The sequence below is a fragment of the Carica papaya genome, chromosome 5, assembly GCF_054855325.1.
Source record: "Carica papaya isolate Zhongbai chromosome 5, ASM5485532v1, whole genome shotgun sequence".
NCBI lineage: Eukaryota > Viridiplantae > Streptophyta > Magnoliopsida > Brassicales > Caricaceae > Carica > Carica papaya.
The window spans coordinates 4,140,560-4,167,713 of record NC_142313.1 but is presented as its reverse complement, the minus strand read 5'-3'; the positions used below and the strand labels follow the sequence as shown (position 1 = coordinate 4,167,713).

General features: G+C 32.0%; 4 protein-coding genes across 4 annotated transcripts; 1 reads left to right on the top strand and 3 right to left on the bottom strand.

The window, feature by feature from the left end:
- Positions 1-1,785: 1,785 nt before the first annotated feature.
- Positions 1,786-4,704, bottom strand: LOC110819535 (pentatricopeptide repeat-containing protein At3g62470, mitochondrial-like). The gene has a single exon (XM_088219589.1). The coding sequence runs from the start codon at positions 4,024-4,026 to the stop codon at positions 2,086-2,088; it is 1,941 nt and encodes a 646-aa protein (XP_088075715.1). The 5' UTR covers positions 4,027-4,704; the 3' UTR covers positions 1,786-2,085.
- A 2,716-nt stretch (positions 4,705-7,420) lies between these two features.
- On the bottom strand, positions 7,421-10,824 carry PIT1 (RING/FYVE/PHD zinc finger superfamily protein). Its single transcript, XM_022048649.2, has 7 exons — positions 10,562-10,824; positions 10,372-10,443; positions 9,835-9,911; positions 9,323-9,473; positions 8,682-8,762; positions 8,193-8,288; positions 7,421-7,799 (listed from the first exon to the last, which is right to left on the bottom strand). Exons 1-7 carry the CDS (start codon positions 10,694-10,696, stop codon positions 7,695-7,697), a joined length of 717 nt encoding a protein of 238 aa, XP_021904341.2. The 5' UTR covers positions 10,697-10,824; the 3' UTR covers positions 7,421-7,694.
- A 9,300-nt stretch (positions 10,825-20,124) lies between these two features.
- On the top strand, positions 20,125-21,347 carry LOC110819594 (Adenine nucleotide alpha hydrolases-like superfamily protein). Its single transcript, XM_022048833.2, has 4 exons — positions 20,125-20,422; positions 20,545-20,654; positions 20,769-20,887; positions 21,090-21,347. The coding sequence occupies exons 1-4, from the start codon at positions 20,224-20,226 to the stop codon at positions 21,166-21,168; spliced, it is 507 nt and encodes a 168-aa protein (XP_021904525.2). The 5' UTR covers positions 20,125-20,223; the 3' UTR covers positions 21,169-21,347.
- A 2,694-nt stretch (positions 21,348-24,041) lies between these two features.
- LOC110819595 (large ribosomal subunit protein eL29z-like) lies at positions 24,042-24,956 on the bottom strand. The gene is made up of 3 exons (XM_022048834.2): positions 24,796-24,956; positions 24,585-24,688; positions 24,042-24,430 (listed from the first exon to the last, which is right to left on the bottom strand). The coding sequence occupies exons 2-3, from the start codon at positions 24,684-24,686 to the stop codon at positions 24,347-24,349; spliced, it is 186 nt and encodes a 61-aa protein (XP_021904526.1). The 5' UTR covers positions 24,687-24,688; positions 24,796-24,956; the 3' UTR covers positions 24,042-24,346.
- Positions 24,957-27,154: the final 2,198 nt, after the last annotated feature.

Genomic DNA, 27,154 nt, shown 5'->3' with positions numbered 1-27,154 from the left:
CTTCTTCTTCTTCAGCGAGCGAGCGTGCGACTAAGGTTAGAGTTTCAGTGGAAGAGGCGCTTAAATACTCTCCTTCCCTCGATTTGGGTTGTCCATCCGGGTTCACATGGTGCCTCCTCAACCGTCCGATCACGCTTAATACGAGAATAGATCTGGGGACTGTCCGATCGCTCTTATCCGGGAAGTTAATCCAAACTGTTCGTGTGCGCGAGAGTGAGCACAGACCGTTGGATTGCCCAGGCACGCGAATAGCCTATTTGGCTCTCGCGTGGAGCCCGTGCCAGCGTGTCCGCCATGCGGCACGTTCTGACTCGCCATGCTGCTGACATGGCCATCCCACATATCTGTGTTTCCCTTTTTTACGATTTGGCCTCTGTTTTCAAACTTTTCTTTTAAATATACTCTCCTTTTATTTACAATTTTGTCATATTTTTTAAAATTATTTTCAAATTCATCCAAAATTTATATTTCTCAAAAAAAATAAAAATTAACTCTTATTATTATTATTAAGCAAATTAAATTATGTCATCTCGAGGCTAAATTCCACTCTCGAGATATTATAGTTTTTTATAGTCATTTTATAAGGTAAAGTCAACTTGAAAGTTTTATCAGAAATTATGAACTCAAATTTCATCGAAAACATAGAATTCGTCATTTTTATAGACGTATTATAAACTGGCAGTTTATAATATATAATGTTTGATTTAATAAAATTGAAGACTTGTTTCAGTGGTGTGTTAGTAGAGTTGTGATGATCAACTTCGACTAAATCTCACAAGTCTTTTACGTTCTAAATGAAAAGAATATTTTGATATGATTAAATTCTTTTATTGGAATAATCACAATATGTTACAAATCCAACTTAATTTTTTTGAAAAACAAAAAAAAAAAGTGTTCATTATTCTATCCAAATAGAAAAAAAATTATGTTAACTCAAACTCATACTAAACAAAATGAATAGTATCATCCAGGTCTTCACATTAAATTTTTAAGAGTTTAGATTTTAGTTGAGTTTATTTTGAACTAAAAATAAATATTTCACTAAATTTTAATTAATTTTTATTTTAGGTATTAGTTTATATAATACAAAACATTTTTTATTATTTATTTATTTTAAAATATTATTTTATTTAAAGGTTTAATTGAAATTTATTTTTTAAAAAAATAGTTTGATGTAGGTAAAATAAAGTTTAATGAACACTATTAAACCTTGGGTTGGATATAAGCAAGTTATCCAGTTTGAGTGTAGACAAAGATTTGGCCTAAATAATTTTAAAAATATTTAAAACTTTAATATATAATGAAATACTTTTAGCAGTTATATGCATTTCCATTACAATGAATATTTTATTTTTAATTGGGCCAGATTTATATTAAACTTGGGTCATGCTTGATCTGCGTCAAAAGGAACGAATTCTAATTGGGCCAAATTTAGCCCGACCTACTTATCGGGTACGGTCCATTTCATTACCCGCTAACCCGTCATCCCTCTCAAAGGTGTTAATTTTTTCTGTGTTATTTATCTCTTATCAAATATTTCTGTCTGAATTAAACTGTATTTTTGTATGTCCTCCTTTAAAAATTACATTTTTATTGTGTTATTGTTAAATATATGAATTTTGATTGATAAATATATGAATTTTGATTAAAAAAATTTATTTGAACCCTACTTCACCAACAAAATAAAATATTCAACATTTAATTTTGTTGTATGAAATCAAATATATTCAGTCCTTATACATATATATACACTAATTGATTCTTCCAATTAATGAGAAGAAAATATAAGTGGCCAAAGAATCACATAACATTAGTTCAGCTAATTCAGCCATGAAAACAGAAGTTAACAGATAGAACTACTTTAAAATATACATATAGAATAAGAAATACAGATTGTACAACACTCAAATCCAAGGTAATTTTTTCAAAGAATATCTACCATGCCTCTCTATTTCCTGCTTCCTAGTAATTCAATAACTTTGTGTAGTAATTCGATAATTTTGATCGTGTAATAATTGAATTGCTCTTCAATATCAAGTGAATACTACGCAAACTTACTGAATTATGAGTAATAACCTGAGTCAATTAAGCGCATTGTCCATCCGGTTTGATTGGATCTCTTCCCCTTACTCTCCTCTTCAACATCTCAGCGCACCTTGCAAAGACATTGGAGACTTCAAACTTGCCCGAAAACTTCATCTTCCGAGCCAATTCTTCAAGTATATCAGGCTTCCCGGCTCTGCAAAAATCAGCTACGAACTTGTTGTAGTCTAGTTGAGGAGCTTTCATTCCTTTCTCCAACATTTCCTCCAAGTGCTTGCAAGCTTCTCCACACCTTCCTTCACTTATAAGACCTCCAATGAGAACTGTATACGAATTATCATCCGGGCAAAATCCCTTCCGCATCATCTCCTTCCAAATTTCTTGACTCATTTCATAGTTTCTTGTCCGAACGAACGACTTCATTATCATGTTATACGTGTGGATTGATGGCTCGATTCCATCATGAATCATCTTCTTGTATATCTTTGTTGCATCTTCTGGCTTTCGCTGGCTTGCCATCAATTTGATTAGAGCATTGTAGGTGCGCCCATCAGGAGGACAACCCTTTTCTTGCATCTCCTTCAACAGCTTATAAACTGTGTCAAGCCTTTTCTGGTTGCCAAAACCAGTGATCAAACATGTGTAAACTGCAGCATCTGGTTTGTATCCAGCATCAAGCATTTCTCCAAAATACTCGACTGCTTCTTCCATCTTCGATTGCTTGCAGAAATCACGAATCATAATTGTATAACTTAGGAGATTAGGAGACGGACCTTTGGCCTTCATAACCTCAAACAGCTTGATTGCTTCTGATCTTTTCCTACTCTTCAGCAATCCTTGAAGCATGGTGTTATGAGCAACAATGTCAGGCTTAAACCCTTTATCAACCATGTCATTCCATACCCTCCCTGCTTCCATTAAGTTCTTCACTCTGCACCAGCCATTAAGCAGAATCACATAAGTTGTCAAGTTGGGAGTAAACCTGTTTTTCAGCTTCTCAAAAAGAGCTTCTGCTTCTTTCCCAAGCTTGGCTTTTCCAAGACTGTCAAGTAAAAAGTTAATAGTGTCAACACCAACTTTAAATTTGTACTTCTTCATCAACTCAAAGATTCCTACAGCTTTCTTCCTCTCCTTTGCAGCAGCGAAAGCTTTCATGGCAATAGTAAAAGTTTCCATTGTCAAGAGCTTTTTAGCACCCATTTCCTCAAGCATGGAGATCATAGTCTCAAACTGTCTGGTCTTTGCTAATATGTTCATTATCGAATTATAAGTCCTTGAATCATGGGTAAATCCCGGCTGGTCTCCTGCCCAGAAGAAGAATCTCAATGCTGGTTTTCTAGCATGGCGGAATCGATTTAATACCTCCACAACCAGATCATGCGATAAATTGACTCCACATTCATCTAAAACGGCCTCCATGTTACGATCCAATGCGAACAATTCGTCGATCACCTTGCAGACCTTCTCAACTTCATCTGGATCTGCAATTGACTGAACCTTCTCGCCTCTATCCTCTCCGTTAACGTCGCTTTCATCTTCAGAACCTGAATCAGTTCCAGGAAGGCTAGAGAAACCTCTATGACCCAAATCCAACATGTCTCCTCTACTAGGTAACAATAAAAATTTTCTAAAACTGAAAACTCTCTCTTGGGCCTTTAATGGCAACTTTTCTTGTACAGGAGCGAGTGAAGAGGGGTGTGGCAGAAGAAATGAAACTTGACAATAAGGACTATAGACAGTACGATAAGGAGAAGAATGATGCAGACGAGACAGGGACAAAGAGCAACCACAAGGCAAGCGCACTTCCCCTCCCCCTGGACGGCGTCGTTTTTGCCCTCCTCCTCCGAGAACATGTGACTCTGCGCTCGAGTAGAGCTCGCCATGGAAATCGAATGCTGCTATCAAATGAGATTTAGAGTAGATAGAGGGCTGCAGCAAAATTGAAACTTTATTGGGGTTTCTCACAGATAGAGATAGAGCCATTTGATCGCCATTAACAAGTAATCGAGCTAGAGATCGGCTTGACGGTGACGGTGGCGGTGGCGGTGGCGGTAGAAAACCACGACAGTCTGCTCGGTTAGTTCAGTTCAATGTAGTTGAGTGATCTGATTTCAACAAGTTGGGAGTAGGTTGAAGAAGCTCAAGTCGGTTTTGTGGGCTCGGAGTCGAGTTCGGATTCGGATTCGGGTTATTGGGCTCGGTATCGGGTTCGGTTTCGCGTTCGGGTTCGGATCTAGGGTCATAGGTACCTATCCAAAGCCCATAAACGAACCCGAAAGACAAGCCCATGAAGACGGCGATAATGCAGAACTTTGCCGCCAAAGAACTGCCCTAGGTTGGCATTGGGGGAGGGGACGATTAAGTGGATTCAAAATCATGGAGACAGTGGGAAGAAGTTCAAGCGGTTGCTGCGAGGTTCTTCCATATCCAGTAGGGTTGTGATTGAGGATGAGGAGGTGAAGAAGGGGAAGAAATTATTATATTTATGCCTTTCGGCTTTCAATCATTGCATTTATCAGACATTTCAATCGAATTCAGTACTTTCGAATTCTGTACTTAATTATTCAAAAGTTACAACAGAATTTCTTAGCTTTCAAATTCACCACTGAATTTCTCACTGCTTATTTTTGGTTTTCAGAACAGTTTCTTAGTCAAGATTATTTTCCTGATACATGCAGCGTTTCTGATTTTCTTTCAGTACTGAACTCCCATCAAGAAGTTCCTGAGAGAGCTCTCAGAAGCTAAATCTGAAAATGAGTCAACTTTGAAAACGATTTTGCAGAGACTAGTCAGACGTTTATGAAGTGGCGACGGCTGGTTTCCACAAACGCAGGTAGACTGGCATAGTTTCATGAGTGTGAATTGGGTTTTGCTTATATCATTTACAAGCATTTTCTATTATATCATTTACAAGCATATAACTTCGGAATGGCTATTTCTACATTTTCCTTTGAAAACATAGGTGATCGGATTATCCACAATCTCCGTTAGTTTTGAGTGTCCAAGATTTTGATTTACTTGTAGGAAGTTGACGAATTCTCAGTGATGGTCATGAATATAGTTCCAATTAACTTTTTGCGATGAAGTTGCTTATCCCATGTTGCAGAGCTGGGTGTATTGGTCAGGAATGAACCTTTTAATAGTTTGCCCAGGCTGGGGAGACCTTTGGCCTTTTACCTGTGGCAGGGCAAAAACATTCTTGGTAGAACTTTCTGAAACTGCTTTTATCCTGGTGAGTGTATATTCGGTTTGGATTAACATATTGGAAAATGCAATGTTATATGGTACTGTTAGCAGATCTAATAAGAGTTGGATTGGATCAAGTTAAAGCTGTTGAATATAAGAAAAAAGTAAAAGGAGGGATGAATCTTTCTAAGCATTCTGACTTTGGGACATCATCCATCAGAATTACTGTAAACATATAAAGTTGAATTTTATACTTGCTTTTCAAAAAAAAAAATTGTGCTTGCATTCTCTACCAAGTCAACCAAATAGAATTATTATCCATTTTATCATGATGTTCTTTTCTGTGGAGCCCCAAAGCATTTTAGTTGCCTAACACATTAACACCATAGGTGCAATTTTGTTGTTAGCATGTTCAAACCAATGGCTAATCTATGATGGTTAATACAATCATCAGCAACTGCTGATTCATTGGTTGCTATGGATGAGCTTGAGCATGACAGCAATTTCAGATGGACAAGCCATCCTGTAAGTGGCCCTTGCTTTTAGAAGTGGTTATTTCCACTTATTCAGCATGTTCTGTTAAAATGCTAGTGTGGCAATATCCAGTATTCAGTTTCTTAATTTCATTTCTTGACAGAGAATCACTTCTTGAGCATTTTGTTAACGAGGTCCAGTGCAAGGGAATGTTTTTAGCTCACTATCACTGATTAGCTGTAGACTATGAGGTAAATCTTTAAAAGTTTCATGCCCCAAAATCTGTGCTTTCTTCAGATTAGTAGATAAGACAGTTTGGCACTTCTATGTCTCCATGTTAACAAGGTGAAGTTTTGTTTAGTGGCTATTTCAAGTGATACATTGTGACCTATACTTGTGTGCATAGGTCACAAGTACTTGTGTGCAGAAGTTTTGTTTAGTCCTTTCTTCAGATTGGGTATGATTTAGGCATCAAGTTGACAGATCGCATAATGAATCTAAATACTTCAAGTTTCCTTCAAGTTTGTTTATGGGCATCTGTTCAGAAAATGAAAATTTGCATCTAATTTATTTTCTTAAATTACCAATCAGTGTTTTTAATATTATTGCCTTACCCTTAAGCTATGTTCCACTTCTTGCTTGTAACAATTTCGGGACTTCCCTGATTCTATGCTTTGAAAAACTGCTGCTGCTAAACTAAATGGCAAGAATTTGAGGCTGTATGTGGCAAACACAGAAGAGGATCAGAACACAGGAAGAGTGGTCTTCATCCCGAAATTAGTCAGCAATATCTCAAGCCTTCTGAAGGTATTGGAATGGGTTTCATGGTTGAACTTCAACATAGAGCAAGGATACTTCTGCAGCAAAGCTGATTGAATCCCTCTCAACACCTACTTTGCTGTCTGCAGGTATATTTTTAAACTCACTGTTGTAATACAGAATCATTCTTACTCAGCTTTGTTACTGAGACATAGCCTTCAATTTTCGGAATCATCTAAAACCAGAATGGAATTTTTTTCATTACATTTAATTGAGCACGAAGTGTAAATGATTGTGCCAACAACTACTTTCCATCCGCTCCCTTTAGGGACATTCGGTAGAATTGCTTTTTCAGTTGTAATTATAGTACAACCAAAATCTCACTCTTTGTAAGTTGCGCCAGCTAACTCATTTCCTGTATCCATGTATAAATAGTTGTCACATTCATGAAAACCGCGAGAGACGTTGAATTAGTTTTAACTTGGTAAGAGAGATAATGCTAAGGGGTTGTAATGTCAATTGAAGTAGTTTTAACCAAAGAAAGTGAAAAATTGTTCGCCTTACCCCTATGTATATCGACAAAATTATGGTTTATGGTAGAACCAGCACTTTTATTTTAAAATCTTATTTTTTTTCTGGGTTGTTGAACAAATAGGGATTTTCGTACTTGTACCGAAAGTTGTTTTCAAAACAAGACAACATTGTTTTGTGGAATTCAGTTAAAAATTGAAGTGTATCTTCAATATGAGATGGCAAAAAATATTTACCAGATGATAAAAATTAAATTTCTAATTATCTAATGTGAAATTAAGACTTTATGTTTAAATTTTGTAGAAGCTTGTAATCTATATATGAAATTTATTATCTTAATTTCATTTGGCTTGCCTAACTTGTCCTGAAAGTGAGAATACATGTTTGTTAGTTTAGTTGGTCTGGTTAGTAGGGTTGTTCATCCCACTTACAAAAGTTGATGTTACACTGTTGCTAATTTCTATTCTGGGTAGTTGGGCAAATAGAGTTTCTGTACTTCTACTTAAATCCAAGATTAAGACTGTACAGATACAATTGCATTTTTTCTTCCTAGACTTGAATAAAAATGAATACTTTTGTTTTGTTTTTTTTTTAATTTTTTGCATGGGAAAAAAAGAGGGAGTGGGATTTGGACAAAATGAGCACAGTAAATGCTCGTTGAAATTTCAGGAAAGAAAAAAAATGTGAGAATCATTTTAGGATTAAACCATATTCCGTTGCTGTCGCTGCTGATTTTCATCTTCTTGGAAGGTTGAAATGCCATCATCGTGCTCGTCATCATCATCATCATCTTCATCATCGTATCCCTATAAACCCAAATATAAAGATGAAAAATTAGTTTCAGTTTAATCACAACTTTTTTAGTCTGCACTATGTTTGGAAAGAAAATAAATTTGATAATGTATTTCATTTAACAGAATTAATTTAGAATGTCTGTTCCAATCATTTTAACATAAATAAATTAAGGATGAATTTTGTAATAATTTTTTACATATAATATTTGTTTGTACCAATTACCAAACATAGTCTCTAGGCTTTGTAGCTTAGCAATTGCATTGTATTGGTTAGAAATTTGAAAGTGATGGTGGCTTTTTTTATACAAGCATTTCAAATTAATCTCATTAAAGTTCGTTCCTCTTTCTGGTGAATAATATGTATGGGGTCGAGAGGATGAATTGGTGGTTAGTAAAGAAACTCACGTGATACTGTCGCCTAATACTTCTTTGAATGGCTGCGATTGTCCGAATCAATACGTACATGGGGAGTACAATTCCACCTGCTCTTAAAATCAATACCTGCATAGATATACACCCAATAAGACATAAATCCCTTTTCAGTTGGAAAAACGATGATGACAGCTCAAAGTTCGAAAAAAACATGTTCCACTCGGTTCAAATTTCTTATTTAATTATCAAATTAATCATAATATGTCAAAGAAAAAATTAACTCAAACATCAAACTTATAATGTTTTTCACTTCTTAAAATCTTTATTTTTTTTACATTCATGTATAATATGTTACCATTTGACATAAAAAAACTAATTTTTCAGGTTTCAAACCTTAAAAATAATTTTTTTTAAATATTTTCATAGACATATAAAGATATCAACAAACAACATTAAATTTAAAAAAAAAATTGAAGCATAAAATACTGAAGTGAATTTCCCTCTTCAAAATTGAGTACCTACCGTAAACAGTGTGAAAGGGTAATCTTTAGTTTCAGCAGTTACCGCGGCAAAGATATGTTTAAGAAGCAAAAGCACTGTAAACTGTCATTGTAAATAAGCAGGGAATTAGTAAAAACATAGTAATCATAGTTACCAAAATTAGTTTACTGATCCATCAGTAATAATTAAACGTTAATTATTTCCTCCCGAATGTAAAATTAAGCATCCGTTATTAGTTTGGTGAACGGCCCTCGTTTGGTCGTGAGGCAACTACTGGCCCACATATTGGTTACCAGCAATATAGCAACTAATCCTAAATGCAAATGGTTCAATTATAACTGAATTTTAGGTAATAACCCCAAATCGAATTACTTTGTGCACAAAATAATTAAACTATAATTATTACAAACTTCTTTAAAAGTCCACCATCTTTGCCAAGTCAACCTCCTTATTGGTTCCCCACCCTAGCAAAGAAAATAATTCCACTAAAGTACAACTAGTGCTTGCTGCCCATTTCAAAACGAGAATAATGGTTAATTTACAACACTAATTATAAAATCATTTTTTAATATTATTATTCTAAACAAACAGTTCAATTAATTCAAAATATGTTATTTTATTTATTTTATTTAAAAAAAAAAAAAAAAGAATGAAAAACTTACTGTGAAAGCCAATGTCCTGCAACAAGATGCGCCTCTATCAGCAGCAGAAGTGCATTCGGAAAATTCAGCTTCCATCGCCACTCCCTCAGCTATGGCCACTAATCTTGGGTTTCGTGGGCCATGATCTCTTCTTGGAATTTCCAAGCTATCTCTGTTACATAATTAAATAAATTAATATTTAATTTTTAATCTTAATATTTTAAAAACAAACACTTGTTTTATATTTTTTTTTTTAAAAAAAGAATATTGAAAAAGAAAGGGAAATGCTCTGAGCAACCAGTCCTAGGTTACTAATAGAAGCGTAGAGTCTAGAACAATTTAGTTGTAAAGCATGTTCAACTTTTCTTTTTTCATATAAATTAAATCACTTTTTTAGTGATTAAAGATGATTGCATTTTTAGACATGAAGGGAAACAATATCCCAAAACGCGCTACAGACATAGACGGTAAATTCACGCGCCTTTAAACTATTTATGTTATTTACATAATATTAAAATTAGGGAAAACTTTACCGAATAGTAACTGCTGCTTCAATTAGCTGAGACTTCTTTGAAGCTAGAGTTACTGCTGTATATCCAGGTCCATATTCCTGCATGATCACATAATCCATCATCGTGAGGAATCATAATAATTTTATAATTTCTACGGATATTTCGTAATAGGAAAAAAAATTATTTAGGTAAAAAATATATGTGCTGAAACAAAATAATCCATTCGTTGGGAAATTCAGTTTTTGAGTTTAGCTGATCAATTTTGAGAAGGAAGAAGCTGATCATGAATTTGCCAAAGACTTGGACAGAAAGAAAAAGACAAATCTCAGATACCAGTAATTCAAAACAAGAAGAAAACGATAAGGAAGAACTCATGATCAAAAACGACGCCGTGCCGAACGAGGATCAGAACAATATTTTGGAATAATCTATTAGAACTTTTTTTTTTTTTTTTTCATCCAGAAACAATTAACTGAAACAAGAAGAAAAAGAAGACGAAGAAAAATCGAAAGGAAAATCGTTCGTAGTTATGGATGGTTCAAATTTTGAAATTCAAACCTTGAGACATATTTCACAGATTGTGTTTCCCTTCTCGTTACACCACCTCTGTATACAATCTCTGTGCGCGAACTGAAACCAGAATAGAAATCATCAATCAGTTCTGAAAATTTAAAAAAAAAAAAAGAAAAAACTAGAATCGAAAAGCAGGAAACACAGCATCATCTTGATTTCTTCTCTGGTATAATACCTTAACGGTTCCTGAGCAAGCACAAGGAGCTTCAAGGCTCTTGCGACTCTCGAATTCTTCTTCGTGGCAAATTCTGCAGTGAGCTGTACATAAAGTTGACTGTAGATCATCCACTGACAACACAACTTCCTTCATTTTCCCTCCCCACAGCAATTTTTCTTCTTTCTCTTCGGTTTTTCAAAAAGACGTTTCCTCTGTTTTTCAAAAACTTCCTCTGTCTGGTTTCCTCTATTGTGTATTATGCTCTGCTCTTCTCTCTCTCTCTGTGGAATTTGGACTTTAAATATAAGAAACGGAATATGAAATACCAAAAGTACCCTTTGTAGTTTTCAAATTTTATATTACTTTTAATATAGAATTTAATTTGAAAACTAAAAATTAAAAAACTTTTCTTTCTTCACTTCTTTTTCAATAAATAAACAAAGAAAAAAATATAAAGGACTAATAACAGCAACGTATTTTTTTTTACTTTCAGTTATAAAATATTGAATTCGTGTGATGATATTATTTTTTATTACTACTTAAAATTGAATTAATGTATTTATGATGCTAATTCGATAAAATATTTTGTTTTTCAGCTATAAAAATATTGAATTCATGTGATAAAATACTGATTAGGTAATACTCAATCACAAAAATTAAGAATTTCCCCTCAAATTTTGGGATTAATTTGTGTTGTCTTATTATTTTTTATTATGTTCCTAATATTTAAACATTCGTGTATATGCAAAACTATATTAAAAATATCCTTATACGCGGTTTAAAAGAGCTGGAATTAATATGTCTTTTGACCTTTTATGTATGCACGTATAACATATGGTCAAAGTAAGGCTTCACTTGTTCCATTTAAGAGACAAAAATCTTTGATTTAAAAATATATATATATGTATTTTATTTTATTTTTTACTTTTATAGAATTGAATCAAAATTATATTCTTTCCATTTGTTATGTGATTCTTTGCTTGTACCAAACTTGAAGTGTCATTTATTATTTAATTTAGTTCATAAATAACCTAATTTATTTATAGATTATATATAATTACGCACATAATAAGAACTAATACTCGACTAATTAAACTCAATTAGTAACACAATAATTAAAGTAATAGACGCTGATAAATTAGACATCCCAATCATAATTGAGAAACTTCATAATATGGGCTTCCATCTTAGTGATAAGGGACCACCCCCTTTAAACTTATGAAATAAATGCTTAATATAAAGAGAATCATCTTCAACAATACATTTAATCATTCATATTATAATTCAAACTCATTTGTCTTATTATATATATGTGTATGTGAATGCATGTTTATTTTAATCATATTCAATTATTTATTATACATTTAAAATTCTATACAAAATTTCATATGAACTCTTCTTTTTTTTATACGATTTATCCATGATTTCATCATTTCTTACTAAATGTCTATTTACAAATGTATTTTATTTATTATACGCATAGATTTATATTAATTTTAGTCAAATTTTAATTTCATAAAACATAAATACGAATATAATAATATAAATATGATGTAAATTTAAATAAAAATTTCCTTACAATTCCAATTCAAACTAGTTGCTTCTATAACTATTGTAATGACAAGTAAAATTACAAATTCATTATTTGTAAAATTGATGACATGAGTCAAACTATATAATATATATTAAATGTGTTGCTAATTTTTACTTGGAATTTTAAAATTGAATCAAAACAAATGCAAGACTCTAATTCTACACATATTTGAATTTAAATATATATATATATATATAGATTTGATTTTATAATCAAACTTAGCTTAGGTACGTCATAGTTTGGTTTGTTTTGGATTTGACATGCATAATAATTTATTTTCACGGTAAAGCATTTTTCATGATCTTATCCGTCTATTTCATAAACAAGCTTAATTAATTATGTTACATATGGATTAATTAAATGGGAAGATTATAAAAATACATGATAAGCATATTATATAAATTTATACAAATATATAAATATTCGATAATTTCAAACATTTTCATATAAATAAGAACGTATAATTTTGAATATTAAAAAAAGAGGGTCGAAGTCATAATAATGCTAATAAACAATTAGTTTGTGCATAAACAGATTATTTTTTAATTTTGATTGGCCATTCAATAATTGGACAAAACTATCCTTGGCAATAATTTACTAGTGATGATGTAATGCTTTAAGAATAGAGGGGCAATATTGTAATTATAGCTTGTTTTGAGCAGTCAAATAATACTTCTACTGTGAAAATATTAAATATTAGATGTTAACTTAGTTGTTTTAATTATGAAAAAAAAAAAAAATTAACTGTTATTATAAAAATGAAATAAAAACAAAATCTAATTTTATTAATACATAAATTTATTAAATTAAATATTACATATAAATTTTATATTCTTAATAAAACATTAAGTACGAGATTGTCACATGAATTTTAATATATAGTTTTTTTATTGATTGATGAATTAATGGAATATTATTTAACTAAAGGGTGGCTTTTGTTTGTTGGTTGTTTGCCGGTTCATCTGTATCCAATTCATATTCTCCTATTTTGAGGTTTTAAATTTGGGACCCATGATTTTTGATCAACGGTTATTCTTCGGCTTTTCTGGTTACTACAAATTTAAAATGTTGGGCCCCACAATAAATAATATATATTTAAAAAAAAAAAAAAGGAAAACGCGCTCGCCGAAATCATCAATTGCTGTAACCTAGTGGGCCCCGATTTTGACCCACGATTATCTTACTTTCTCATCCTCGTAAACTTAATATTAATTTTTTTTTAAAATATTTTTACCGTTTGATCTTTTACACGACTTTAGATGTTACTTTTTTAAAATTTGTTACATCGATTACGTTTGAATTTTGGGCAATTTATATATTACTTTTTACCTGCACGGTGAATAATTTTTCAGCCCAAATATTATTTATTATTAACAAAACTTATATTCTTGCACAAAATTGTATTATTACAGTAATTTTATTCTTAATCTCTGTCTTTTTTTTTTTTTTGGTTAGATTTCAGTTATGGATATATATTTATAGCAGACTCATCATTTAGGATGCTGACGTATGTGCTTATCCCTTCATTGATCTTATCGTTTTCTCTCTTTTTTTTTTTTTAAAAAAAAAGGAAATTTCTAATTATATAAAAATTGCAATTTTCTCTTTTTTGTTTTTTGTTTTTTTTTGAACGCACAAATGCCACTACGGGCCTTCTTTGCAAGATTATGAATGTTTTAGGAACTTAAATAGAACGGGCCAACCTTTACTAGGTGGGCCCAATCGCCATTTAGGAACCGGCAGTCACATAAACTGATCTGAGCCGTCCATTTCGAACAAAGGATATCTCGGTGTCCAAGTCTTAAGATAAGGCGTCGAACGGTAAACGATAGGAATTAGGTTGATATTTTGGATTTTACAAATAATTTATAAAAATTAAATGTATTTAGCTGTGTGTAATGGTATTTGCACGATTTTAATTGTATTTTTAAATATTTATTTATTTAGACTATCATATTTTTTTTTTATAAATATATATTATTTCTAATAGAATTTAAAATTGTACTCTTTTAAATGAATTGGAGGTTATTTATAATTTAACTTTCATATTCAGAACACATTGATGCATAAAATTTAATATTTATAATTTATAATTTCAGTCATGATAATTAAGTATATTTTTTCACAAATAAAATGAAATCTATATAAATTTATATACATACATATATATACGACCCACATTATACTCGAGCAAGATAAAGAAACATAAACAGCTGATCTTGTATGGGTACATACATAATGGGATTATATATCCATAATCTCGCACGCTACAAATAATTTTATTTGTTCATTAATCGCAACCTACGACACACACATATATATATATATTATATTATATTTTTATATATTGATTTTTTGTAACAAATTTTGGACTCTAAAAATATAATTGATTTTATTATATTTGTAGTAATTTTAAAACATTTCAAATATCTTATTGTATATAATAGTGCATGTCAATTTAATGGCTGATTACGAGGGTAGGGTATGGTAGTTGAAATATTCACCGTCCAGAATTCTTAGCTTCAAAGTTGTGTATGATATGAACTGTACAGTAAGTTGTCATTTAGCTATTAGATATCTACAGGTAAGTTTGAATTTTATTAGTATGTAAATACTGTTATTTTACAAATATATTATAAAATGATAGTAATTAATTTATAATGTTCAATTTTTTAAAAAAAAAAATTAAACACTTATTTCATTAGTCTAATTAAATTGGATTAAGTTTAAAGTAAAATTATTATATTTTTTAATTTAGATAATCATAATAAATTAAAAAATCGGTCTATTCATTTTTTAAAGAAAATATTACTCAAATAATTGAATTAAAATTTAAAAATATAATCTTAAAATATATTTGGAATAATTCCGCCGAACAATATGAAATCTATTTGGAAAATTTTAGATAGATGAAATTTGAGCTGGTGTTGTTTTGTAGCAGGATGATGATGAAAATTAATTCCTGAATATTTTATTGCGTAGAATGTGAATACTAAAGTATTTTTAAAATTAATGGAATTTAGAACTATAATTTCATATGAAATTTGATACGATCTCAAATTTCATAAGTTTATAAAATATTTAATTATTTTCTTCTTGAAATAATGATGAATTTACATACGAATTTCACCGCAACTTTTAATTTTTATTTTACATATAACCCTGATAATAACTTAAAAATTAAACTAAAAATGTAAAAATTACATAACCAGTATTTTAAAAAAAATCAAATTATATGTTCAAACGAATAAAGTTGAAGTCTACATATTTTTTCAGATATTTCAATTGCATACATCATCATTAATAACTCGAAACTTAAAAGAAATGAATTTGTACTTTTAAATGCGGAGCAAATAATAATATTAGGGTTATATTCTTTACACAGTAAATTTGAATGCTCAATAGGGTTATGAGAATATACCTTATATAGTAGTTCGTAAAAAGAAATAAATAAATGATTAAAAACAGGTAAATATATGTCTTAGGGGTTAATCTCCACTAGCATTTGATGGGGTCCGGGAGTTAATCTACTCACGACTCTCCTCCTGATCATAATCTGGATATTGTTTTTCTTAATATGAAATAGTTAATAGAAGAGTGAGTTATACTAATACAGTAAGAATATCACGTTAATCAATGATACAGGAAACCGAATGTTTGTAAAAATTATAAAACAACTAATAAAGTCATTAATTTTAGTAAATTTATTTAACATAAAGAAAATCGTTTATTTCGTACTTACCGTTGCGAGTTTTTCAAAATGATATATGAAAACAATAAATTTGAATATCATTCTTATAACATATTTATGAACAATAATATTAAACTCACATCATTTTTTGTCCACCGGTACTTCTGGGGGTCCATAAGGATATTTTTCTACTCATGAATCTAATATATAGATTTGTCAATTAACCTAACCGTATCCATACCTTGTTCAGTAATGGGCGCCAAATCCACCATCACCTCAATAACGTGTCTGGTATGAAGATGAACTATATCTCTCAAACTCTTTCAGTATAAAACTCTTTAACCCCGTCTGACTGAGATAATGTTCATAGTAGGATTCTTTATGTACCGGATCCGTCCACCATTTCTCAGGGTACTAACAGTCCTCAAATTTCCTAAATTTTTTATGCAGAAATTAAAATACCCGTCACGTACCAAAAAATACCCCAAAAAACTAAATTTGGTGTTGGAAAACTTTTCTGACATTTTTTAGGGTTCCGGCAAGGCGGTACTACCGTACTCCAATGCCGGCTCCGTCGCCCACCGCAGCAATTCGCCTTGGCCTGACCAGTTTTTACCAATTTATATCGATTTTGGTTGGTTTTGCACATATCCCTGCAAAAAAACATGTTAGAAACACTCGGTTGACCAAAAAAGTAAAAAACTCGAAACCTACCGGCGAGGGGGTCTCCGGGTGTGGTGGCTTTGCTAGTCCTCCTTCATGTATGGGGTTCTTTTTTTTTGTAACTTGAACAAGAAAGAGACAGTGAACACGGTATTCAAAAAATCGTGTGAAACATAAAATAGGAAGGGGGTCATCGGAGAAGATTTTGGATTTTGGCCGCGGGGGTTCCGTCGGACTTTGCCCGTGGTTTCTGACTCACTCGCCATCCCTTTTGCTCCAATATAGCAACAAGAAGACTCGAAATTGAATTCCGAGCAGAAATTGAAAAATTTTACCTTCTTTAGCAATCGGCGGTGGCTGTGGTGTGGCGACGGCCGATGGTCGGCCTCTTTCTCCGGCGTCTGATTCTTCTTATCCAGTGAATACTGTGCAGCTAGAGTTAGGGTTCCTTGGAACATGATGCTTAAATATCCACCCTGTGTCGATCTGCATCATCCGCTTGGGAATACGTGGTCATCTCTCATCTGTTGAGTCTATCTTATTCAGAAAATGAATCTGGACCACACGATTTGATTGAATCTGACTATTCGATTGCATCTAAAGAGGAAATACATTTGGACCGTTCATGCGCGCGGGATGAGATCTGGACCGTCAAATTGCCACGCGGCGTGCTCTGATTCACCGAGGCTACTGACCGGGCCGTCCCGCGTGATCAAATTTTTTCTTTTTATGATTTAACCCCATGTTTTCAAATTTTCTTTCAAAAATACCCACTTGATTTAAAATTTCACTTTTTTTTTTTAAGATTGTATTCAATTTCGTCAATAATTCATTTTTTCTAAAAAATTTAATAAAACTAAAATAAAATAAAATAAATTAATTATTTATATAATTATTTTATGAATATAAAATTCATCTCGGGCTGATTTTCGAGCCCGAACATTGCATTATCGCACTTCTACTTGACACTTTTCGTGATGACAAACGACTCGTCTCGCCCTGACATTTTGTTAAATTCTCAAATTTTCCATCATTCTGTTCTTATATTGGTAGAGAATCTATTGTTGTCTTGTTGTATTATCGAAGGTTCTAAGAAAGTTAGAATAGGAGAGTACTCATATTAGGATATACTTATTATTATTAGATATTTTCACAGATTATCCGCTCTAAATTAATTATCAAGCATTTATTGGGAGCTTGATAATTCCCTAGAGGTGCATCATTGTTGATCCTCTCTCACTAGGAAAAGGTTTTCTCAGTGCCTCGATGCTCCCAGTGGATGCATATCAAATTGTTTCATGATGTTTTAAATCAAATTTATAAAGAATATGAAACTAAGGATTTGTTTCGTATACTACGCGATGGAAGTCAAATATGTGGTCAGTAAAATTCATTTATATTCATTCTTTTTTTTTTTATAAATATAATTTTTTAAATGTATTTTTACTAAAAGCAATATTTTATTAATTATATTGGAAGCAAAATTTAGTAGGTTAATTTGTTCCGGCCCACTGTAATTTGTCTATGAAGCAAGAGCAGGCCCGGTTTAATCCTCTTATGTTTTGGGTCGGGCCTTCATTTTCAAAATTTACAATTAATAATTTATACAAAAACATTAAAGTGCGTCACGTCCGAATACAGAGTAACAACTCAATAAAAAAACGACGTCGTTTAACGAACAGAAAAAACTTGTCAAAGTACTTGTATTAGTGTCTCTTTCGTCGAGTACTTTATAATTTTATTCTTTATTTCGTTTAAGTGAAAGATTAAGCATTTAGAGCTACGTAATTATATTTTAATCCGGTGATTGAGTTTCTAAAAAAATAAATTCAATAATTTTAATACGAAAACATTTGTAAACTATTTAATAAATAAAATATTAATATTCCTATCGTTTTATAAATTTGATAAAATCCTGATTAATTTTATAGATTGTTTTAATCAGTATGTATATATTATTTAATTAGTAAAATTTATAAATTTATATTTTAAAAAAATAAAAATATCTTCATAAAAAAAAATTAAGATATGGAAATTTGAAAATGAATATATATAAGTAAATAAAACAAAAACAGCCTGTAATTCTCAATTTTGAACAGGCAATAGCAACTGATTTGGACTGTAAAGCACTGCACCTTCCCTTGAATTTTAGTTTAGAATTTTATTAATCATAAAAATAAATTTACAGGCTGTCATTTTTTTTTTATTATGTATTTGTTCAAATATTATGAATTATGAACCCCCGATACTTTTTTTTTTTTATATAATTTTTTAATTTATTATAAACCCCAATACTTTATTTAAATTTGAAAATAAAATAAATTATTGCTTGGGTATCCTCGGTGCTTAAATGGAAATATCTTGATAACTGGATAAGTACAGGAGGACATACAAAAACACACACATATACACGAAGATATTTTGATCATTGAAAATGTTAGCCAGCTTACCCTTTGGGAAGATGTTGACGCCGAGCACTGCACCAAGAATGATCGCTCTCATTCCAAGTAGATTGTTTAAATTTATTAAGAAAAATATTAAATTATTCAAATTTTTAAAATTAAAAAAAAAAAAAAAAATTAATTCGTTATCTCTACACCAACTAATAAAATATAATTGTTACGAAGTATTTATCTCGTCTATAAATATAATCATATTACTAAAATTTAAGTACTACGTGCACATAAAAATTAGTGAATTAAATATTACAGACCAATAATTGCATAATAAATTCTACGTTTTTTGTAAAATTCAAATTCATGATATTTATTACTAAACCAAAATTATTTAAACAATTAATTATATATTGTATTTTAGTTGATATTTAAATATTGCAATATTGTTTTTAAATAATCAAACAGTGAGGTGAAGCATGTTGACTTTACCTCTAACCGTTTGACTTGCAAGCCGTTTGTTTTGAACGTTAAGAGGCACGTGAGAATAAACTACGTGATTAGTGTACTAAAACATCTCGGATTTTGTAAAACTAATAATTTAGGTCGCTAAGACTTATAATAATTAAATTAAATAAAATTTTGATCAGTTTATTATATTTTTAAATAAAAATAAATTTTTGTAACTTAATATTTTTTACTTTAATAAAACCTTAGTATTAATAATGTTTTCTTTGGAAATGAGATGTAAAAATGTAGACTATGACCAAATTCATCACATTTAGAAAATGCATTTGGTCAAAGGAATCATCTAAACTAAAAATATATAATTATTTGAACATTATATATAAAAATTTGATATAATCAAATGCTCAATTTATATATGCCTGTTGAATTAACAAGACATTTCATCATAAATAATTGAATTTAATCATTACAACTGTGCTAAAACATTAATAAAATTATTAAATTAAATATTATAAATTAATCAGTATTAACTTATAATTCATACATAAAATATTAAATTTTATATTTTTGAATAAGTTTAAATTCTTCGTCAACAAGTAAGACGTGGTACTGGCGGTAAATTTTAATTAACTTGAAACATAATTTAAACTTTTAATTATTACCAACTCAATAATGAAATAATGACAAAGGACAGCGGTTTTCATTTCAAAAACCAGGACAAATAATTAATAGCCGACGAGAAAAACCCACCCAACACCAAAACCAGGAGCCACACCGAAACCCACCCTCTGTATATAATCCATACCTCTCTTGTTATCTTCAAATTCTTCGAAGCCCTGAAAAATCTCTTCGATAAAAAAAAAAAAAAGAAATGGAAGGAGAAACCAGGATGATGATGAACACGAAGAAGGAAAAGAGAAGGATAGTGGTTGCAGTAGACGAGAGCGAAGAGAGTATGTATGCTCTTTCATGGTGTCTCAGCAATCTGTTTTCTACTAACTCTGACAACACTCTTGCTCTCCTCTACGTCAAGCCTCCGCCTCCGGTCTACTCCACCATTGATGCAGCAGGTGAATTACTCATCAGTGCTTTTGTTTTCGTCTGTCGTTTATGATTAGTTAGTGGTTTGATTTAATGAGTGGATTGTTCTAGAATAGGGTTTAGCAAAATTAATGGTTAATTTTTGTTGCAGGGTATATGTTTTCTAGTGATGTGATTGCTGCCATGGAAAAGTATGGCAGTGATTTGGTGGATTCTGTGATGGAACGAGCTCTAGCTGTGTGTAGGAAGTCTTCATATAATGTAAATAGTTAACTAGTTACCCTAATTTCTTCCATATATATATGTATATGTATATATGTAGATGTATAGAGGTATGGCGGCTGAACTCTATTGATGTTGGTAAATTTTGTGCAGATAAATGTGGAGAGAGTAGTTAGAAGTGGAGATGCCAAGGATGTAATATGCAGCACAGTGAAGAAACTCAAAGCTGAGACTCTGGTCATGGGAAGCCATGGTTATGGTTTCTTCAAGAGGTAATTTATTATAAATAAAAATCCTGAATTTTTTTAAGATAAAGGATTTCAATTTTATTTAGAATCAAATTTTTGTGTTTAAATTAAGTAGAAATTTTCAAATATATTCTTGAAAAATAGTTGAAATTCATCTCAAACTCACCCATAATCTTAATTGGGTAACTGCCTGATGATCTGAAAATTCCAACTCTGGTTTGAACAGGGCCCTTCTGGGAAGTGTGAGCAATTATTGTGCAAAGAATGTAAAGTGTCCTGTTGTGATTGTGAAGAAAGACAAATAAGCTGTTCTTCCTCCTCTCTCTCCATAGCCAATGTAGTCTTAGTCTATCAAGAACGAGGAGCATACATGTCCCAATTAAGCAGTATATATTCTATTATATATATAAAATGTTAAAAGAAGAGGGCATGTTTGGTGTATTTTTATGAAGCAGTTATTAAATTAAATCTTATTATTTCACAAGTACTCTCATTTAGATTCTGCAAAAGTGTTTGGAAATTTGTGATGTGATGGGTTATCTGAGTTGTGTGTTGCTGAGAACCGGAGAGGTTTACATCCCACCAGACGAAGAATTCAATTCTAGAAGGTGACACAATTAAAAAATCCAAGCAAAGTTGCTTAGCAAACTTTTTCTAACCTACTTGGCAGGGTCCCATGAAGTGGAATATGATGGCTTGCTACAAGCAAAAATTATTGAACGCCCTGGAATTATGATTGGTTTCTGATATTATTTAATTGATTCGGTTCCAACCCAATCAACATGTCACTATAAATCAAAGATTATACAAAGTAATTTCTATAACACACTGTAGAAATCTATAAGTAAAGGTATCAAGTGCTCTAAAGATAATTAAAATGAAAAAAATATTCAAACAAAGGTAGTAACAAGAGTAATTATAATGCTCTCAAAGAAACCAAATGCCCTGTGTGTCATCTTATTTTTCTGAATAGGATAATCATTAAGTAATATTGCATATTGAAAATATGTTGAGGCCGCCTCTGATACTCTACTACAGTCGGGCAGAAGGGAAAATTCACAAACAGAACAGGAGTAAAATAGTCATTTTATTTGTAACGAATTAGGATTAGAGTTGCCGCTACAACTAACCAAAAATGACAGAAAGAGACTCTTACCCTCCGGCTCGTTGGCCGTTGCAATGCCCTGCCAAAAAAACCTGCCTATAATAGGCCTCTCATCTATGAATGAAGATCATCTAAAAAACAATCAAAATTACCTCAAGAAATCTGACTCTTGCTCTGTTTTTCCTCTCTTCTTTCTCTCATGTCCGAAACCATGAGCGAGGCTTCCAACACAATACCATAACTTACTGAAAATACTGAAACTGAAAAGGAAGAAATGATGCTTCTAAGCATCATAATAGCATCCCACAAATTAAGCCACTAAGGACAATGCCACCAAGTAAAAGCACACCGAAAGTACTTACCAGTTTCAAATAAGAAAACCCATTATTCCAAGTTTGAACAGCATACCATCTATTGCCCTGTTAAAGATATCATTTCTCAATCCTGAAAAAGTTTACTGCACGGCCAAAGGTAAATATTAGTTACCAGAAACTCAGTGATCTTGTCTACTTTTAGTAAGCCCTATTTCCCCAACAAATGATAATCAAACGGAGCATCCATTAGCTGAGATGCCATTTTACTAAGCCTTTATGATGTTCTAGATCCTTCAACAATGTTCTACTCAAATGGCTTCAGAGATTACATATTTTCTTCAAGGAAACAACAAACTTCACTGGTGCATAGAAAATATCCCAAATACCATACAAATCGTGCTTGTATGGTAATGTTTATATGCCATACGGCAGTACATATTCAATAAACCCCGCAGATATTCAGAGTAATGCAAATTAATTTTAACTTCTTTAAGGAGAAAAAAGGACTGCAAATAATATTCAACTTATGAAACCCATAGACACCAAGCCAATAAAATAACACATCCATCCAAGTTTGAAGGTCTTAAAAGTTCACAACTAGCAGGTTCCCATGTTATGATCAAGGTACCCTCGTACCAAGGATATCCCCAAGGACATCCTAATTGTTAGTGAGGACCAATATACAACATCAGTAAATATTAATCCATATGGTCCACTTTCCCCCGAGAATATCAATATATGTAGGAGGACCTGCCATAGAAAACTAGAAAAACTAAATTAGGTAGATCCTAAACATAAACCCAGCACAAGCAGTCACATAAGCATGTACGTTGGTGATATACATTATCTGTAAAGTCTACCCAATATGTTCCCCATTTCCTTCTGAGAATACCAATATATCCGTTAGGACTCATAGAAACCTGAAAACATGTATTCAGAAAAATCCCTAATACGAGACCAGCACAATTGTAAGCATATACCATAATGCCATGATAAGGATTACTTCCCCATATTGATGATGGTTTATATGGTACTTCTCTCCACCGAGGTTAGGTGGATGGAGTTTATGGTCATAGGTTTCTAATTATCAAAGGAGCTTTGCCCCCTCCGTAGGAAAAAAAAAATCAAAGAATAAAAGAGGCTCCAGATGCTAACGATATAATACCTAACAAGATGCTCAAAACCACAAATTCTTACAAAAAATGCAGTATTTTTCAAATTAATATTCATATAACAGTCAAATAATCATAGTATAAACCATAACAGCCTTGAGTACCTTCAAGAAAATGACATAAAAGCCACCGAATGACTGTTTCAAACAGTGCTTAAATAGAGAACACCTAGGAAATGCTAATGAAAGGTATCTTAAAGAGTGAAAATTTCAATAAATCATCAAGAAATTTGCCATAATTGTTGTGGTAGAACCAGCAACATATATAACATCACAAAAACAATCAAACCATAATTTTTTTTTTTTTGAGATAATACAATCAAACCATAAATTAGCAGAAAGAAAATAAAAATAAAACTCCTGATCTCGAATAATAAGAAATTAGGGCAAAATGCCTGAAAACCACAATATCGGCCACAAACCACCAGTATTGCACTTAAACATTCACCATATCGAAACAAATATCCATCAAAAAACCTATAATGAACTCCTTTTAAAATCAATCATATAACGAGCTTCAGTAACTTCAGGAATGGGTTAAGGACCTGAGAAAATCTCAAATTTGTGCTAAAGTAACATCAGAAAACATCCATTGAATGCCCATAAAATTTCCATTGCAGTAGAAACGAGAAAAAAATTTCCATACTACCTCTCACATTTTGAGGGACCAAGTAAGCAGCTTACATTGTGCAAACAACAACAATTAAAGTTATCCCAGAGAGAGAAATTAACTATCAAATTCATAGGTCACCAACCATAATTTTAGAATAGTCAAATACTAAATCTCGAAATGGAATAATCATCTGATAAACAACGTCATTGTAAAGCATGGCATTGTCTTGTAAGACGTGGATCAAAACAAAATAAAAAGCAACAACTGCATAGCTAAGAGTCTACTCTTCCTCGGTGGCTGATCCACCGTTCTTCTTGTTATGCTTCCTTGCGTACCTCTGGTTCCTTAGGAACTTGGGATCCATCTAGATTGTCAAACAAGAAGAAAAATTAAAAGAGATACACAATCCGTAACCTTTTAAATGTACTAATCCGCCTTCAAATATAAAACACCTATGGGTAATTTGAAAGCCAACGGGAAAAAAAGGACTAAACAGAGAGATTGTAAAAAGAGAATACCCCTCTGGTAGAAGTATGTCTGTGCCTTCTGGGTTTCTTGATTCCGTTCTTGTGGGCCTTGTAGGACTGGTTATGAGCAGTGTGGTTCTTTGACTTGGCCATTTCTGCGGAGCAAAATATCAATCCGCTCATGATTTAAACATACATGGAAGACAAAGATGCTGGTAATTAAGTACATTGGAAAATAACCAACAAGCTAACCAGGACGTACCAGAGGGATCGGCAACTGATTCGAAAGAGAGAAGAAGCCCGCAAACGAGGAGGGTTTATCGTTGCTTTTGATTAGGGTTAGGGTTTTCAATGAGGAGTTTAAAACGAAACAAATCGGAACCTGGTATTTTTAGGAGCATGGCCCCCCTATTCCTTTCTATTATTAATAATGGACTAGATGGTGTTTTTAATTAATACTAATTTAATCATTATAAAATATTATTTTTTAATAATATAATAAAATTATTGATATTTAATCTAATTTAATAATCATATTTTTTAATATTTAATTTAATTTAATTATTATTATTTTAATAATATATTAATGAATTAATTTTTTGATCTTATTTAATTAAATATTATAAATTAATTATTTTATTTTGTAATTTTAATGCTATTGGATACTTTAGTAATAAAACTAAGCACGCTACATGATGTCTCTGGTAAATTACAATTAAGTATACTAAAATTTAAATTATCTTATTCTACTTATAAATTTAAAACTAAATAATTCTTATGTTTATTTTATTAAAAAATATTATTAATAATTATTCAAAAATGACATATCATATGTCTTCTTTTTCAAATTAGTTTTTTTTTTTGTTGGATTGGAATATATTTAAATTATTTTATGACGTTAATTAGAATAAAGTATCTATTTTTAAAGTATATTTTTTATATTTTATTAAATAATATGTTATAATTGAAGTAGTTATACAGTTTTTTATTGTTTTATGTTTATTTAGTAACAAAAATTTGACTGTGTTATAAATAAATTGTTCCATTCCATTCTAATATTAAGAAAAAAAAAAGAGATTATTCATTACACTTGAGGTAGCAAAAATTATTATTTAATACTTATATTTAATATTTTTCCAAGTATATATTTATTCTTGTTTTGAGATTTTTAATATTTTTTTATAATTTAATGTATTAATTTATTATATGTAATGTTTTTATTTTATTTTATTTCTAATGACGTAGTTTACAACAAAACTATTATCAAATACAAAAATTTCATTTCAAGTCAGGCATGCACATAGAAACACCATCACAATCTATTGTTTAGAGTTAAGATAGACCGGCAATCATACATGTAACATCACGTGAAATACAACTGTATACACTATCAACATACATACTATCAACTCTACTACTAATTTTTACACATTCAATTCTGTCCATAAAGATCCTTATTATATTGCTCTATACACTAGGCTCGGAAACCAGCAACTCCAATCCTGACTTAATTCCTACATTGTCTATGAACAATAGATGGTGAGTTCATATAACTCAGTATAGTAAAAATTAAGTTACAATTATGATATGCACTAAATATGAAATCCAGTATTTCTATATGTACCCAATCACCCAACCTAAGCCTACCTTGTCATCACTATGGGACTACGCAGGACTAAAACATATCCCGGTATCCTAAATATCATGCATACCATGTGTGAACATCCCCCAACGTCACCCCAAGCGTACAAATATTCACACTCGTCACTAGTATCGGCGACCTCCAATAAACCGTTTATCTCTCGACCCCTGATAGGCCATACACACACACATAGAGATACCATCCTTTACCGTCGCCAATATCGGTGACCAAATCCATTCCCATCGAAGTCTCCTGACCATCACCACCATCGGCGATCAGCTTACTTTTTATAGGTAGCGACAACCAATATCGGCGTCCCCCGATGCTACCGACCCAACATGACATCATCCTATCCTTACTCCCCCACCTTATCTTGAAGCTTTCTTATACTTTTAACCTGTGTACCTAAACTACATCCGTCTCCTCATAAAACACGCACTAACACTTAACACACCCACACTTGTAACGTTCCCTTGCTAACTACCAAATTTACAGTAGCTATACCAACCTATATACGACCCATACCCTCACGCCACACAGCTACCCCACATATCCCCTCGTCCTACATAGAGACACCCCCACATCTCCATTCCGACACTTCATTCCCACGGTCTATAGCCTCTATTTCCTCCTCCCAAACTTTTTACATCCACACATACTACTTCCTCCCTTACACATATTTACCTCACTCACCAAATCTCTTATTCTCTCCCCCTCCACGGCCTATTATAGATACTCCACCCTCAAATCCCGAAATCACCTCACTCTCCTCCCATGGTCCCCTCCGCCAACCTCCATTCGTAATCACACAACATCTCCTCCCTCTCTTAAACCTCACTCACACCCTACACATCTTCCTTTCCCTTCTCCCGTGGCCTAACCTCCTCCATACGCCCTCACTCACACACAACAACTCATCTCCCTCACAGACCGCACTCACACACACCACACTCATTCCTTTCTCTCCTCCCGCATCCTA

Excerpts from the sequence above, each read along its gene's own strand:
- LOC110819535 (XM_088219589.1), bottom strand. The coding sequence starts at position 4,026 with ATGGCTCTATCTCTATCTGTGAGAAACCCCAATAAAGTTTCAATTTTG.
- PIT1 (XM_022048649.2), bottom strand. The coding sequence starts at position 10,696 with ATGAAGGAAGTTGTGTTGTCAGTGGATGATCTACAGTCAACTTTATGT. Across the intron at positions 8,763-9,322 it reads GCAGGACATTGGCTTTCACA|TTTACAGTGCTTTTGCTTCT; the intron begins GTAAGTTTTTCA and ends TTACAATGACAG. Across the intron at positions 7,800-8,192 it reads GTATTAGGCGACAGTATCAC|GGATACGATGATGAAGATGA; the intron begins GTGAGTTTCTTT and ends TTGGGTTTATAG.
- LOC110819594 (XM_022048833.2), top strand. The coding sequence starts at position 20,224 with ATGGAAGGAGAAACCAGGATGATGATGAACACGAAGAAGGAAAAGAGA. Across the intron at positions 20,423-20,544 it reads CTCCACCATTGATGCAGCAG|GGTATATGTTTTCTAGTGAT; the intron begins GTGAATTACTCA and ends TTTTTGTTGCAG. Across the intron at positions 20,655-20,768 it reads GTAGGAAGTCTTCATATAAT|ATAAATGTGGAGAGAGTAGT; the intron begins GTAAATAGTTAA and ends AATTTTGTGCAG.
- LOC110819595 (XM_022048834.2), bottom strand. The coding sequence starts at position 24,686 with ATGGCCAAGTCAAAGAACCACACTGCTCATAACCAGTCCTACAAGGCC. Across the intron at positions 24,431-24,584 it reads GACATACTTCTACCAGAGGG|ATGGATCCCAAGTTCCTAAG; the intron begins GTATTCTCTTTT and ends TTGACAATCTAG.